At 34.9% G+C, this 16,461-nt stretch overlaps 1 protein-coding gene across 1 annotated transcript in view; it reads left to right on the top strand.

Moving 5' to 3' along the window:
* MYO9A (myosin IXA) overlaps nucleotides 1-16,461 on the top strand; it is a 262,747-nt gene that overhangs the window by 170,624 nt on the left and 75,662 nt on the right. Inside the window, 6 exon segments of the mRNA XM_038580865.1 lie at nucleotides 76-186; nucleotides 1,066-1,188; nucleotides 3,075-3,224; nucleotides 4,458-4,777; nucleotides 5,358-6,959; nucleotides 10,331-10,430. Of these exon segments, the coding sequence (XP_038436793.1) occupies nucleotides 76-186; nucleotides 1,066-1,188; nucleotides 3,075-3,224; nucleotides 4,458-4,777; nucleotides 5,358-6,959; nucleotides 10,331-10,430 (2,406 nt within the window).

The raw sequence follows: 16,461 nt of genomic DNA, 5'->3' as shown, positions 1-16,461 counted from the left end.
ATACTTATAAGAGAAACATTAATTGGGAGATCTCTTAGTCCAGGTTAATCATTTTTTCCATTTGCTTTGTTACAGCTGCCATTAAGATTCAATGATGCCTTGGTACTTCGACAGCTTCGGTACACTGGGATGCTAGAGACAGTTCGAATTCGCCAATCTGGCTACAGCTGCAAATACTCTTTCCAGGTTATGCTTTTTTTTTTTTTTTCCAGGTTATGCTTTTATGGTGATATTTAAGTGTATATACACTTAAGTAAATTATTCCTGTGGCTTGCTTATTTTTTATTTGGGATTCACCTATTTATTTCTCTTACTCATTTCCATTCCATCTTTTGTATACAGAATTGAAAAAGGGTAGAGAATACTCACTTCTATTGAATGGCAGCAGTCTTACTAAATTTGTGTTATGATAGACTCTAGTTCCTGGCTATTCTCATTTGATCTGAATGTTTGCTAGTACTAAGTTTACTCATAATACAGTAGTTCTTCCTACTGATTATTCCAGTAATTGAAATAATTTAATAAAACTATCTAGTTCACAAGATTCCATTCCCTTTTCTGTAAAGTTATCCCAGTAAGATTTTCTTTCATAGTAAGCTGTCAGCAGGCTTACAGTTATTCTTATCAGCTATTGCTGCTATAGGTATAGAAAATATATTGAAACTTTTTAGCAGCTGACCAAGTTCTTTGCTGTTTCTGGGAGGGAAAGCTTCATTCTCAGTTATACCATGTAATAGCTGATACCTTTGCATACTTTTCTGCTAAAAATTTCAATTCTTATTAAATAACTTTTTCTTTTCTCTTTAATACAGCTTTCTCAAAGGGATAATTAGTTTCTGCCTTTTTCTTCTTCCATTCCCCTTTGATAACAAATTATCTTCTCTCTACTCCCTACCCCCATTTTACCAATTAATTATTTTGTAATTTTTTCAATTAAATAATTTCTTGGTTTAAGTCTGTTTCAAGGTGAGGGCAGGATCGATAAAAGGATAATTAGCTAGTTTAGCACCTTGTTGACATATAATATTCTTGTGATTTTACAATATTTTTCTTTTCATTTTTCAGGATTTTGTGAGCCACTTCCACGTACTTCTTCCCCGAAATATTATTCCATCCAAATTTAACATTCAGGATTTCTTCAGGAAAATAAGTCTTAATTCAGATAATTATCAAGTTGGAAAATCCATGGTAAATATAATATATATGGTCCTTGTCAAATTTGAGTGCATTTTTATATTTAAATAATAATAGCAATCTTTGCCCATGAGAACATTCATGAAAAAGATAGTGTACCAGATACCATAAAGAAATTGACTAGGCCAGGATTTTTACTTAATATAGTCAGTATTAACCAAAGAGTTCTGGCAAATGCTCTAGTTCTACCTTTAGTTTTAATTGCCTGAAAACAATCTCTCCCCAGGTATTCTACTGTAATCTTCAATTCAGCTTGCTCAAAGTGACCTTATCGAGATTCCCCTATTGTCCTTATTTTATCAACTACTCTTTTTCTCTGTCATCCTTCTTCTAGGTTCTTAGGCTAAAACCTGTAATGAGATTTGGCCTACCCTTCATTTTAGTCCTTTTACAAAGTTCTGTTTCTTTTTTTCCTTGCAAATGATTCTCACATCTCTCCCTTTTTTCATTCCTACTGCTTGCATTTTACTGTTTTAAGCTCTCACTTATATTTCTCTTGTAGTAACAGATCCCTTATCTGATTTCAGCCTATTTATCATTCCATTTAACTCACTCTATCCATAGTATGAAAATCATCATCTTAATATACCTCTTTCTTTTATGTTGACTTCCTGCCTAATAATAGTCCTGTGATAACCTCCTCATTAAATTCAAACATCTTTCTCTTCTTCAAGAACCTCCATATTGTGACTTCACACCATTTAATGTCTTCTTTATGAAGATTAATTGTTCTGTTGGCCCCTGTATACGCTGCCATATCCATGTTCTTTTTTTTCTTTTTAAATGATTTTATTTATTTACTCATGAGAGATACACAGAGAGAGAGAGAGAGGCAGAGACACAGGCAGAGGGAGAAGCAGGCTCCATGCAGGGAGCCTGACGTGGGACTTGATCCCGGGTCTCCAGGATTAGGCCCTGGGCTGAAGGCGGCACTAAACTGCTGAGCCACCTGGGCTGCCCTCCATGGTCATTTATTATTATTTCCAACTCCTTGTTTTGCTCAGGTAGAGGCCTCTGTCTTTTGCCTTATAGTTTACTGTTTTCCTTTTTGTGTATCTAATCTCTATTCTTTTTTTAAAAAAATAGTTTAAAATTTTTGACAGATGTGGGCGGTGATGGATTTATTAATTAGTTTGTGGTAATTACTTCACAGTGAATACATATACCAAAATATCACATTGTACAACTTAAATATATATAGTTGTTTATATCTACCTGCTCTTAAGGGTAAAGTGCAAATCCTATTTCCAGAGGGTTTGTGTCATAAGTTGTATTTGTTTTCCCCTATATCCCTAGTGGAATGAAAGAGTATATAAACGATGGATTAATAGCCTTCAGTAGCAAGAAACCTTTGATGCATACTGGGTTTCAAAAAGACTTACTGGTTTATTCATATCATCATCAAACTTCAGGATCTATGGTTCTCAACCCTTTTCCCCCCACGCTAACATCCTTGAAAATATGAAAAATGACATGTTACCAGTGGCAATTGGCTCATGATGGTGGGTCAGTGTCCTAAGGGAGTAATATATCACAATATCTAAGACTGGGAATTTTATATTCATGTTCATTTTTCCATTTCCCATTCTGTATTCTAATGTCTCCTTTTTTTTAATAATAAATTTATTTTTTATTGGTGTTCAATTTGCCAACATACAGAATAACACCCAGTGCTCATCCCGTCAAGTGCTCCCCCCCCCCCCCCAATTTGAGAATGACTTCTTTGGATAAATGGATAGAAATATTTATCATTACTGCTTTTCATGTGTACCATTGTATTTGTTCTTCTCTAAAGAAGCTTACCATGGAAAGGATGATTCATGAAATAAATTTCTTATTTCTTCTTAAGCTGTATTCCTCATCTTTTGTCCATTTGGTAGGTGTTCCTAAAGGAGCAGGAACGACAACACCTACAAGATCTGCTTCACCAAGAGGTGCTCCGCAGAATCATATTGTTGCAGCGATGGTTCAGGGTTCTGCTGTGTAGGCAGCATTTCCTCCACCTGAGACAGGCATCCATCATTATCCAGGTTAGAAGCAAAGGATTTCTCACGTGATGTTTGTTAGTTTATTTGGCCTTTATTTTAGTAACTAGAATTTTATTGTGAAACATTTGAGTAAGAAAATAAACTTCAGAGATGAGGATGTGTCTTATTCATCTTTTTTATTTTTATTTATTTATTTTAAATATATTTTTTAAAATTTTTATTTATTTATTTATGAGAGACACAGAGAGAGAGAGGCAGAGACACAGGCAGAGGGAGCAGCAGACTCCACGCAGGGAGCCCAACGCGGGACTTGATGCCAGGTCTCCAGGATCATGCCCTGGGCTGAAGGCGGCACTAAACCTGCTGAGCCACCCAGGCTGCCCTTATTCATCTTTTTTAAACATTTATTATTTGAGAGAGAGAATGCAGAGGGCGAGGGGCAGAGGGAGAGAAGAGAATCTCAAGCAGACTCCCTGCTGATCACAGAGCCTGACACAGTGCTTGATGTCATGACCATGAGATCATGAGCTGAAACCAGGAGTCAGACACTTAACTGACTGAGCCATCCAGGCACCCCTCTTACTCATTTTTGAAATGTTCATAGCACCTAGCAGATTACCTGGCATATAATAATAGACTATTGATAAATACTGATAGAATTGAATTTAAATTAAATTGAATTTATAGTTACAGTGTCTTATAAAATATTATTAGGGCAACAGAATTATGTGCCTTAATTTTTATTGACATAGTTATTTTTATTTGATAGTTTCCTGATTGATACTTGAGAGTTCTATATATACATTGTTGTTGCTCTATACTCATTTTGGATGATAGGTATCTTATTCATATTTATCTGTTTTATATTCTTCCTCATTGATTTATATGATGACCATTTTTCTCCATAGGCCCTTTACTGCTTATCAAGAAAATTTTTAGAATCTTAATCTTTGAAATGTTTTTTAATCCCATTATTATTGGCAAACTATAGCATGAGAAGATAATGTAATCTGTTAAAGCATCAAAATTTTTAGATTTTTAGATTAAGTTCATAATTAACTTCATTGAACTTATAGTATGTAAGTAAAAGAGTTGTTTTAACCAAGCGTATCTGGAAAAAAAAACCTTTCTTATTTCCCCCTTCAGTTGTGTACAATTTAACTGTTAAGCCACGTAACCTTTATTTTTGACATAGTAAATTTATTCTTTTTTTTTGTGAAAAAAAATACAGTATAAGAATTTATTACAGCAGTTTCTATTGTTTTTCCCACACAGCGATTCTGGAGGAATTACCTAAATCAGAAGCAAGTCAGAAATGTAGCTGTGCAGAAGGATGCTTTAGTCATGACTAGTGCAGCCACTCTTCTCCAGGCTTCCTGGCGTGCTCACTTGGAGAGGCAGCGGTATTTGGAGCTCCGGACTGCAGCCATCATCATCCAGCAGAGATGGAAGGAGCACTACAGGCGGAGACACATGGCTGCTGTCTGTATTCAGACAAGATGGAAAGGCTACAGGGAAAGTAAGAGGTATCAAGAACAAAGGAACAAAATTATCCTTTTGCAATCAGTATGTAGAGGATTCAGAGCAAGACAAAGGTAATCTTTGTGTCTGTGATAATTACTCCTTTCTGTCTTTGCAAGTATTTTGTTATTTTGTTTGTATCTCTCTGCTCTAACACTTGTCTAACTTGTATTAGCATTGGTTATGTACAATTTTGTCTTCTCCAGTAGGCTGTGATACTCTTAGCAGTTTTAACCCACATTATATGGTCTATAATAGAAGCTAAATAGATGTTTACTGAATTAAATTGGATTGAAGATTGTCTGTGGTTTTAACTGCTAAGAATTAACTTTTACATTCAGTTGAGTCTTTAAAAATCATCAATATTCAGTTGTGTTTACCTTTAGAAACTTAAGGTTTATCTTAAAGATTTTTTAAATGAGAACTTTACTTCTGAGTTAATTTATGTTTTGACTAGAATGCCCTATTAGAAATAATGCATTTGATAAAATATCGTCTCACTCATAGAAATAGAATTATGAAATGTTTGTCCATGTTAGCTTACAAAGAAAATTCTGGAACTTTCCATTTATTTCTTAAATTCTCAGTAAAATGTATTCTCTCCAGTAGTAACTAAAAGGTGTCGCTAACCCATTTTTTCCTGTTTTTATATAGATTTAAAGTCTTAAAAGAACAAAGACTGAAAGAAACAAAACTAGAACTTGGATTGGCAAATACTGAGCAATATGGAGCTCTGGAAATTCAGGGATCAGACCCTTCAAAATGGGAGGATTGTTCCTTTGACAACAGAGTAAAAGCTATAGAGGAATGTAAATCTGTGATAGAAAGCAATCGAATTAGCCAGGAAAGTTCAACGGACTGCTTGAAAGAGTCCCCAAACAAGCGACAGGAAAGAGCCAGAAGTCAAAGTGGTGTGGACTTACAGGAAGAAGTGATTGTAAGAGAGAGACCTAAGTCCTTGGAGGATCTCCACCAGAAAAAAGTAGGTCGGGCCAAAAGAGAGAGTCGGAGAATGAGAGAACTAGAGCAAGCTATATTTAGTTTAGAATTGTTGAAAGTTCGTTCTCTTGGTGGTGTGTCTCCTTCAGAGGAACGTAGATGGTCTGCAGAACTCACTGAAGGCCTTCAGTCTCTACAGGGTACACCTGACAGTGAAAGCTCTCAAGGAAGCTTGGAACTTCTGAGTTGTGAGGAAAGCCAAAAGAGCAAACTAGAGTCCATAATTTTAGATGAAGGAGACTTGCAGTTTCTATCACCTAAAATACCTAGCAGTCCAAAATTTGATTCACAGGACAATGCCCTCAGTGCCTCAAGTGAGACTAACTATACATTGATTGAAAAGGGGACACCCTCTGACTCAGTGCATTTGAAGAATGGGACTATGAAGGAAAAACTGGTTTGTAGTTCTGAATCTATTACCTGTAAGCCACAGCTGAGAGACCCTTTTATTTCACATAGTTTGCCTACATTTTTTTATATTCCCCAACAAGACCCACTGAAAACAAGTTCCCAACTAGATACAAGTATCCAGAGAAACAAGCTATTAGAAGGTAAAGAAACCCTTTCATCTCTTACTTTGGATGTCAACAGAGAAGCCAGAAAGTACCACTTCTCAGGAGAAAATCAAGTTGTTACATCTTTGAATACAGATTCTTCTAATACTGTGCTGAAGAAGTTAGAAAAGCTAACCATTGAAAAGGAAGAAAGGCAAAAGCAGTTGCAGCAACAGAATGAAAAAGAGATGATGGAACAGATTCGTAAGCAAACAGATATTTTAGAGAAGGAGCGTAAAGCCTTCAAGACCATTGAAAAGCCGAGAACTGAGGAGTCCCTCCTGGCACCATCTTTCCATCCATCAAAGCAAAGAGTAGAGAGATCATCCTCTCTCCTCATTCTGAATACCCCAAATAAGGAAGAACCCAGTGTTCTAGGGCCTCCATCAGTAACTGTAAAAGATGCAGCTCTTCTTTCAAAAGATAGTCCTTCTGCTCACCTATCCCAGAAAGACCGACCTGTCACCTTGTTCTTTGAAAGGAAAGGAGGCCCATACCAATCTGCTACTAACAAGGAATTTTCCAAGACAGACAGAATGTGCACCCAACTGAATGTAGCCTGTAAACTTTCTAATAATCGTATTTCAAAAAGAGAACACCATAGACCAACTCAGTCTTATGGCCACAAATCTGATGACCCTTCCAGAGATGGAACTACTAGTGTTATTTTCTTCACGCCAAAGGACAATATGAATATTTCCCTGTAAGTGAAGCAAACATTTGATGTATAAATGGGAAACTTTGGAGGATTTTATTAAGGTGCCTTAATCTACCTCAACTGTGTGTATGGGTGCTACTGAAATTAGCCATTTTCTCAGTGTAAAAAAAAATTCCCTAATTGTTGACTCTACCTGTTACCTGAAATTGGATATAATTATACCATAGGAATCTTTGACTAACCACAGATAGAGTTTTTGGGTTCCTCCTCATTAGGTGAGAAAGCATTTGTGAAGGGCAGTACAGCACCTGTAAACATAGTAGTATTCAGCAAACGCTGGTAGCCCTATATCTCTCAGGTGTGGCAAGTCCAAGCTTGATAGTGTCAGGCTTTAAACCTAAAGTTAATGTACTTTGTCTCAGCGATTAGCCTATTTATGGTCTTCAGTAAGTATACTTTTTTTTGTGGTAAGAAAAACAAACAAACACAAAAAGAATATAATTTACCATCCTAAAAAAAAAAAAAAATTTACCATCCTAACCAATCTTTATTGTATAGGACAGTGAACTTTCTCATCTTGCAAAAGAAACTCTTATTACCCATCAAACAGCTCCTCCCCTTTCCCTTACTCCAAGCTCCTGGCAACCACCATTCTACTTTCTAAGAGTTTGACTACTTAAGTAGATGCCTCATATAAGTGAAAGAAAGTTCTTTATGCTTTTAAGTTTTCTTAACTAGTGGTCACCATGAGAAAAAGCACTTTTTAGGTAGAACATGACAACAAACATGATAAAATTTAAGAAATTTATATTAAGTCTTTTTATACTGTGGATTTTTTCAGTTCTTGTGGGAGAATGTCAGTGTTTAAGTAAAAGGAGGTTTTATATCTTAGGACTAAAAAAAAATTAAATTTCACATTTACTGTGAAAAATAACCTTTTCTCTCATCATAGCATGATTTAAAAAATTTTTTTTTATTTTTAAGATTTTATTTATTCATGAGAGACACAAAGAGAGACAGAGACATAGGCAGAGGGAGAAGCAGGCTCCCTGTGGGGAGCACAGTGTAGGACTTGATCCCAGGACCCTGGGATCATGACCTGAGCCAAAGGCAGATGCTCAACCACTGGGCCACCCAGGCACCCCATAGCTTGAGCTTTTAATCTTTCAGTCTTTAAAATTATGTAAAGATTTTATAGAAACACTTTGTAAATATAAGCAAGGGATTATTGATATTTTTCCATCAGGGATTTTTGTGTGCTATTATGAAATGCTGCTGGACTAAAGGACAGCTTGAGGTCCTGTACTTGCCCATTAACCTTGAGATTGCCCCAAAGTTCAAAGACTTTATGTAGTATATATAAGCTCATCAGAGTGTTAAAAACATTATTTCCTGTCATTCTGATTAAGTTTAGTGATATATGTATGTGCTGTATGTGTGTGTGTAACTGTTGGATCCATGGATGTGTTCTGTAGAACTTGTAGATTTCAAAAACATTAATCATTCTTATGAATTCTTGTAAACTCCTTTTATCATTCTCCAAGATAAACAATCTTAAGGCTACTTGATCTAGTTTGCTTCTTACCTCATTATGACCTGCTTTTCTTTAAAATGATTATGTATTAGGTTTTTTTTTTTTATGTGAAAGCTTAAGTAGCATTCATACTTCAGATCTTCTCTTGTTGCATTTTATAGAATCATAAGTGTTGTTGTTTCTCAATTTATTTTGTTCAGTTCCCATATGTTATAGATTGGATCACTAGGGCCTGTAAAGGTGAAATGACTTGTTCAAGGTCACATACTGAGAGATAGCTGGGACTAGAACTTGAGTTTCATGATTAGGAATCACTATTGAGTTTCATGATTAGGAAGTAACTTTAGTGTTCTTTCTATGCCATAGATAAATGCATAGTGGTCTTCATCTGGTTAATGAAGGAAGACAAAAAAGAAATCATGGGAAAATCTAAAGAAAATGCTATGAATTTTTAAAAGTTGGCTAGGGTTGTCAGGTGCTGTCGAAGATCCTGTTAATTGTTTCTCTCTTTTGTGCACAAATCAAAGGCCAATAGGCTTAACTGTGGCAAGAGAGATTTTAATAAAAAGGAATCTTTTAGGATAGCCTAGGATTGCTGGGGTTGATCATACATTGGTCAAAAAGGGAGATCTCTGAGAAGCCTTTAGCTAGCAAAGATTGCCATCTATTTAGGTTTGTTTAAGGACTTACTGCATAGGGCAAAGGACAAGAAAAACCTCTTAAAGCCTCTAGGTCTTCATTTGTAAAAATTAAGATTGAAGATTGGAAGATTTTGAAAGATAGAGCAATTAGTCTGCCAACTTGTATTATAAGTTAGTGTCTACTTTAAACCCAGTGCTAAGCTCAAATGTAAGGTATGATTCTTGTGAACTATAGTTCTGCGAAGGACAGATGAGCAACATGTTGATAAATTTTAAGACTCATGGTACTGGGTTAATATAGGTAATTAGGGCCATGAAAGTTCTGGACTCTTTTCAGATTTTCATCAGATATCCATTTCAACACAGAATTTAATGATAAAGTAGTCACATTGTGTGGTTATTCAAGCAAAATTAAATTTTCACAAGGTAACTCTATACCATCTGTATAGCATACCTCCTTTAATTTGATAACAATTTGTTATCCTGCTAGTGTTGATTTTGTTCTGTATAACAAAGTTTTAAAACTTAGATAATAGATGAAAGCTGCACAGAGATTTCAGAAAGAAACTGGGGGATCCCTGGGTGGCTCAGCGGTTTAGCGCCTGCCTTCGGCCCAGGGCGTGATCCTGGAGACCCGGGATCAAGTCCCGCATTGGGCTCCCTGCATGGAGCCTGCTTCTCCCTCTGCCTGTGTCTCTGCCTCTCTCTCTCTCTCTCTCTCTCTCTCTCTCTCATGAATAAATAAATAAAATCTTTAAAAAAAATTTGCTAATCAATAGGAGCCATCTTAGTATAAAACAAAGTAATATGGAATCTATATCACTTGGTAGCTACTTATCAGGTATTTTATCATGATTAGAATAAAAGGTCCCTTCTAAGACTAATTCTAAAGATTTGGGGATATGTGACATTTTCCCTTATCATCAAATACATTAGTTTTCTTGAGCTAATTCTGCTGCTATTAATCTTAAATGTATGTCAGAGTGGAACATACCAAGTGATTATCAGGGACAGGCCTCTAGTAATGCAGTCACATATGTCAGTTCTTGATACTATTAATTAGGTAAGCAGAAAAAATTGGTATGTTGTTTTGGGAATTGAATAAGATCTGCAAGTATTTATGTAATTTGCTAGAATTCTTTGACGTGGTTTGTTAGGCTATATTTCATGCTGTATTTTAAGACTTCCGCCGTGGGATGTCTGCTAGGAATTGAATTGTAATCCTTTTGTTTTACCCTAAGTGCTAACAAGGAAGCCTTAAACAGTGGAAATCCTCAACTCCGTAAACAAGATGAACCAACTTGGAAACCTGTGAAGTTAACTGGGCCGGGCCAAGGAGAGGTAAGTATTAAATTTTATCTATCTTTTATGTAAAATAGATTCACCTATTTTGGAAATTATTATTCTTATAGGTAGAGCATCTCATTTATGCATTTACTCCCAAGTGTTTATACAAAAGAAGCCATGATTTAAGTTTGTCATACTTAGGGAGAGAATGTTGACTAAAATTTCAGATTATGTCTACAAAAAAGATATTGCATAAAAAAAGAAGGCAATTTATGCAAGTGGCTTTGGTGACATACAATGGCGGTGAAAGATGATTTCCTTGGCTATGGAGAACAGTGTAGACTTAGCTTCCATTTTTGTCCTTTGTCTGGAGTAATATATATGGATTGCTTTTGGTTATCTCTGTCACTTCTAGTAGAAAGGACACTACTAGCGGGGTGGAGGGATGTTTCAAGAAATTCATGAGCTCTCTGTCTTTCATTGGCATCATCTCCAAAAAAAACCAAACCAAAACCAAAAATTGTTGTGTTATTTGTTTTATCATTTGGTCAAGCAGGTTGCCAGACCGGCCCATAAAAAGAAAGCTCGAATGGCGCGGACGCGCTCCGATTTCTTGACTAGAGGTACTTTTGCCGATGGGGAGGGGGATACAGAGGAAGATGATTACGATGACATTATTGAGCCCCTTCTCTCCCTTGACCAAGCTTCTCACTCTGAGCTAGGGCCTGCACCCAGCGTGGGTCAGGCCTCTCACAGTGACTCCGAAATGGTAATTTTACAGCAATATAAGAAAAATAGGCCACAAGCAAATCTGATGGGAATAGCGAATAGCCTTTGCTAATCTAAAGCTAACCTTCACAGCTTCTTCCTCGTAAAATGGTTTGTACATGGGAAACCTCAGTGAACACAGCAACAAAGCCAGACCTTCATTTGATAGGACTCAGATAAAAGACACTTCAACAGTGTGTGTCAAATCATAAGTTAGGAAAATAAAATTATTTAATTTAGCACTAATGTAGAGATTTTCTGTTCTGTCTTAAGAGGTCTGGAGCAGGAGTCCTCATGTTTTTTTTTCTGTGAAGGGCCAGATAGTAAGTATTTTAGATGTTGTGGATCGTATAGCTTCTGTTGCAACTATTTAACTCTGCTTCTGCTGTGGAGTGAAAACAGCCTTGGGCAATAAGTAAATGATGGGGCAGGGCTTTGTTCCAGTAAAACTATTTACAGAAGCAGGCAGTGGGTTGTATTTGATGTTCTGGGCATAGTTTGCTGATTGACATTTGGTCTAGTGAATAGGGTATATGTTAAATAATCCAGTTGATTTTAACTGAAATAATGGTACTCTGTGTCTTTATTTTATTTTATTTTATTTTAGGCCTTTAAACTTGCTTCCCCTCCCCCATTTTTTAATAATAGAAAATAAACATGAATTTTTTAATAAATTAATGAGCAATGCCAAACATGTTTTCCTGGACCAACCTAGCCAGGTAAAAGGCTGTATGTAATGTGAATTTGTATAATCACAAATTATAACATATTTGAATGTTATGTTTGAATAAAGCTGTGCTTAGTCAAAATATTTGACTAAGAATAGAACTTTATCATCATATTTCAGCCAAAATTAGGAATATATAGTTTGACAAGTATGAATGTATTTATGGATATAAAATTTTTGATTTTGGAATTGCCCTGGAAAATACACAATATAAGGGGTCTGTATGTCTAATATGTACTAAAAACATTATTATTGATTAAGTGGAGTGATAACATGCATTTTATTTCCATGCATATCCTTAAGTCGGATTTCTAATATTAAATATTTTATCTTTGAACTGTTTGAAACAGTTTGTGCCAAAGAATTACATTTTTTGCTAACTTCTAGAATATCCTCGTTGTCTTTATCTTCTGTTAGAAATGCCCAGTTTTAATTTTTTTTAAGATTTTATTTGACACAGAGATTGTACACAAGCAAGGGGAGCAGCAGGCAGAGGAAGAGGAAGAAGTAGGTTCCCCACTGAGACGGGAATTCAATATTTCTTAATAGTCTAAGAAAGAAAAAATAAAAACAGAAAACTGTATGACCAATTCTCTTAATTAGATAAATGAGTCATTAACCCTTAATTAGATAAATGAGCTAAACTGTAGGATTGTAAAAGTTGGAAATAATCTTATGTTTATACATTAGTATATGTAATTAGAGCCAAAGCCCTCTCTTCAGTGTAGGGTAAAATAACTCCATTTTGGAGGTACCGTTTTTGAGTTCTAAATAATGAAACATACTCTATCGCGTGATTAGTAGCTAAAGATGAAATTATGTTTTGGAGCAACTAATTTTAATGAAAAATATTGCTTAATTTTTTTAGTGTAAATAGGGAGCATACTTGAATTATTTTCTAAAGTATACATAGATTTTTCATTTGTGGAAAAAGTTAGCATTTGTAATTGCTGTTTTGTTCCTGAGAGTTTTCTTTGTTACAAACCTTATTAGTCTTTTTGGTGGTAGAATTCTTCCTCGCTGAAAACTCTTACTGAGATGAACCAGAAGTTGGGCTTTCTGCTTGGAGCATTCAGCCCCTGTACGGGTCCTAGCGGGTAGCCTCTGCCTGTGATTCTGTTCACCTGCTTGACGGTCACTGCATGCCAGTAGTTGTAGAGCACTCTGCCTCCCCGCACAGTGTATATAGTCTCTTCTCTAGCTTTCTCGCTGTCTTTCTGTTTCATCACTAGCTATCTTAGGAACAGGTGGTGGTGTTTGTTTCTGGTGGACACTTGCATGAAGAAGCTTTGCTTTCTAGAATATGCTGATTGATACTTATGGGGGATGGGGGTGGGAAGGGTAGGAACAGTTTAAAATGTTTCTGTGTGTTTATCTTGAAAATATGCTATGTTCTAATGTTATCTGATAATGTGAATATGTAGACTAATTGTTTGTAAATGGGATCTACTGAATTCTAAAAAATTCACACATCTCCAGGATTTTAAATAGGCTTGATTTTCTAGGCACATGAATTTTTAAAAACTGGATTTTTTTTTCCTGGACAAAATGATCCTATCACTCTGACATTTGCTAAAGAGAATCATTAATCTTGGAAGAAGCCATCTGACCTTTCTATTTGTGAAATAACTGATCTAATGAGATAAAGACAGTTATAAATGAATCACTAGAAGAGGATTTGATGAGCATTTACCCCCTGAATTCATCAGTCATTAATTTGTTGTTACCTGGTAGGAAGAGTAGAGACAAGAGTAGGAGTTTCCCTCCTTATGGGTTCTGTTTTGTTTTGTTTTGTTTTTTAACTTTCTGCCTTTAATTCTGCCATTTGAGTAATTTCATCTCCAGACACTCTTTTCACTAAGTTCTTCTATCCACTCTGTTGCCTTTTACCCAGGAAGAATGACACGTTCTGTCATGTAATATTTTTAAGGTGGTTTTCATATAGTTTTTTGGTCTCTCAGTATTCTAGATGATGAGTTAGTCACATCATTTCTTTTCCTTATTAGTAGGATTGGTATAGGTAACATTGCAGTTTCCTCTGTCATCCCTAGACAGAAAGCAGTCATCTCTATGGGCATGGCTCCCAAGTAGCTCCCCAAAATTTGTCTTATCTCTGGTAAGATAAAGTCCTCATTTTAACCCCTAAATTTCTGTCACTTCTTATATTCCTGTTTCTCTTTGTTATTATCTGAAATGTTCCCCAGTCCTTATCTGTGTTGAATTTTCCTTTTCTGCACTGTTCACTCCATAAAAAACAGCTAGGAAAAACTGTTGATTGAGCAAGGCTAAGTTGCTTAGCTTATTTTACAATGAAGGAAAATCTACCTTGACTAGGTCTTAGTAATTTCTCATAAAGGGGAAGCCAGGATGAGGATGTTTATAGAATTTTAGAACCTGAGCTGATAATTTTGAGATGTTTCTTGCAAATTGGAAATCTGGTTGATATTGAACCAGATTGGCAGTCGCAGTGCAGCAGCTATACTATTGAATGCACTTAGTATTTATATGTGTATTTTATTCTCCCCAAAAAGTTAGGGATGGTTCATAGCATCACAACTCTTTACTCTTTAAAGATTTAGTAGAATTTCCCTGTGAAACTATCTGGGATTCGTACTTTTTTGTGGCATAATTCCTTGATAACTATATTTCTTCTAGAGAATTAGCCTTGTAATCTTTCTATCTAATGTAGTCAATTTTGGTAAATAATTTGTTCATATGAAATTATTAATTTCGTCTAACTTTTCAGATTTATTTGTATAGAAATCTGGAAATTAGTCTCATGATTTTTAAAAATTCTGTTTCAGTTGTTATTTCTCTTTTATCATTTCATATTTTGTAGACTTACATTTTTCCTTTTTTTCTTTAAGTTAGCTAGTCATTTGTCTTTGTTGTTAAAGTCTTTTCCCAAATAACAGGATTTTGATTTCTTCATTATGCCTAATTTCCCTCCACCTCCATTCTCCACTGATTTCCGCCTTTACCTTTATTATTTATTTCCTTTTTTTTAATTTTTAATTTATTTTTTATTGGTGTTCAATTTACTAACATACAGAATAACCCCCAGTGCCCATCACCCATTCACTCCCACCCCCCGCCCTCCTCCCCTTCCACCACCCCTAGTTCGTTTCCCAGAGTTAGCAGTCTTTACATTCTGTCTCCCTTTCTGATATTTCCCACACATTTCTTCTCCCTTCCCTTATATTCCCTTTCACTATTATTTATATTCCCCAAATGAATGAGAACATATAATGTTTATTTCCTTTTCTTAAATTTACTGTCTTATTTTTTTTACCTTTTAAGTGGGGAATTTATTTAAGTTATTTTTATTGATACAGGTTATTAAAGCTATGAGTTTTCTTCTGTTCACTACTCTAGATGTATCTTATTATACTGTGTATTAAGTTTTTAATTATTTTTTTAGAAAATCTGTAATTTCAGTTTATTTTTTACCTAAAATTTGTTTAATAAAAATCTTTGTTTTCAGAGGAAGAACATTTTTATATTTCTAGTTTTACTGTGCTGTGATTAGAGTATCTGTAATGCTTCTGTTGGATCAAATTTACTGTTTTCATTTTCTTTGTTAGTTAATACATGGTCAGTTTTTATTAATGTACCATGTGCATTTTTTAAGTAGGTATATTCTGTATTCTGAAATTTTCAGTATATAATCATAATCTCTTCCTTATTGATTATGTTGTTTGTCTTCTGTATCCTTACTATTTTTTGTACATTTGATCTGCATTATACAGAGAATGCTGTGTTAAAGTTCCCTCTTATTTATTCTGAGTTGTGGCCTTTGGAATGAAAAGTGTCCTTTGTTACATTCAGTGCTTTTGGTTGAATTGTACTTAAACCATTATATCTCAGCCTGTGTTTTCTTAATTATATTTCCATTTGCCTGGAATACTTTTTCTCATCCTTTTCTTTTTAGCCTTTCTGGATCCTTTAGTTTTAGATGTGTGTTGTGTATGCAATGTAGTTGATTCCTATTTTGTAAGTCAAATTTTTTTGCCTTATAGATGGGTTAAATCTATTCCTGTTTACTGATATAGCTGATAGATGCAGTCTCATTTATCTTTCTTATAGTTTTATGTTATTGTGCTATGTTAAGTTTGCTGTGTTTATATTACTTTTTTTCCCTCTCTTTTACTTTTTAAAATTTCTTTGATATAGGGGAGTTTCTTTTCCTGTTGATTTGTATATGACTTTTAAAAATCCTTAATTTAGTATATATTAATTTAAGTAATTACTCTCAAGTTAGTTATTTATAACAATATTTTTTAAATTCTCACCTATTTTGACACAACTATTGGTGAATTATTCTTGTCTCTACTCTTCCCCTACCTTTTGTTTTTTAGGGTTTTATTTCTATTTGTCAGAATATTTAATTTTACATATTCTTCACTGTAGTCCCCAGCTTTGCTTTTTATCTTATATCTATTAAATATATTAAATGATCACATCAAATATTTTGCTGATTTTTCCATATTTATCTCTTGATTGAATATAGCTCTGCTTCTAATACATTACTCAGGAAGGCTCATACATATGGAATTCCCTAATTTCTTTCTGTAGTCTTGATATTTGAAG

This window comes from Canis lupus, chromosome 30, assembly GCF_011100685.1.
Source record: "Canis lupus familiaris isolate Mischka breed German Shepherd chromosome 30, alternate assembly UU_Cfam_GSD_1.0, whole genome shotgun sequence".
Lineage (NCBI taxonomy): Eukaryota > Metazoa > Chordata > Mammalia > Carnivora > Canidae > Canis > Canis lupus.
The sequence above is the reverse complement of the archived record's forward strand: the minus strand, read 5'-3'. Positions and strand labels throughout refer to the sequence as shown.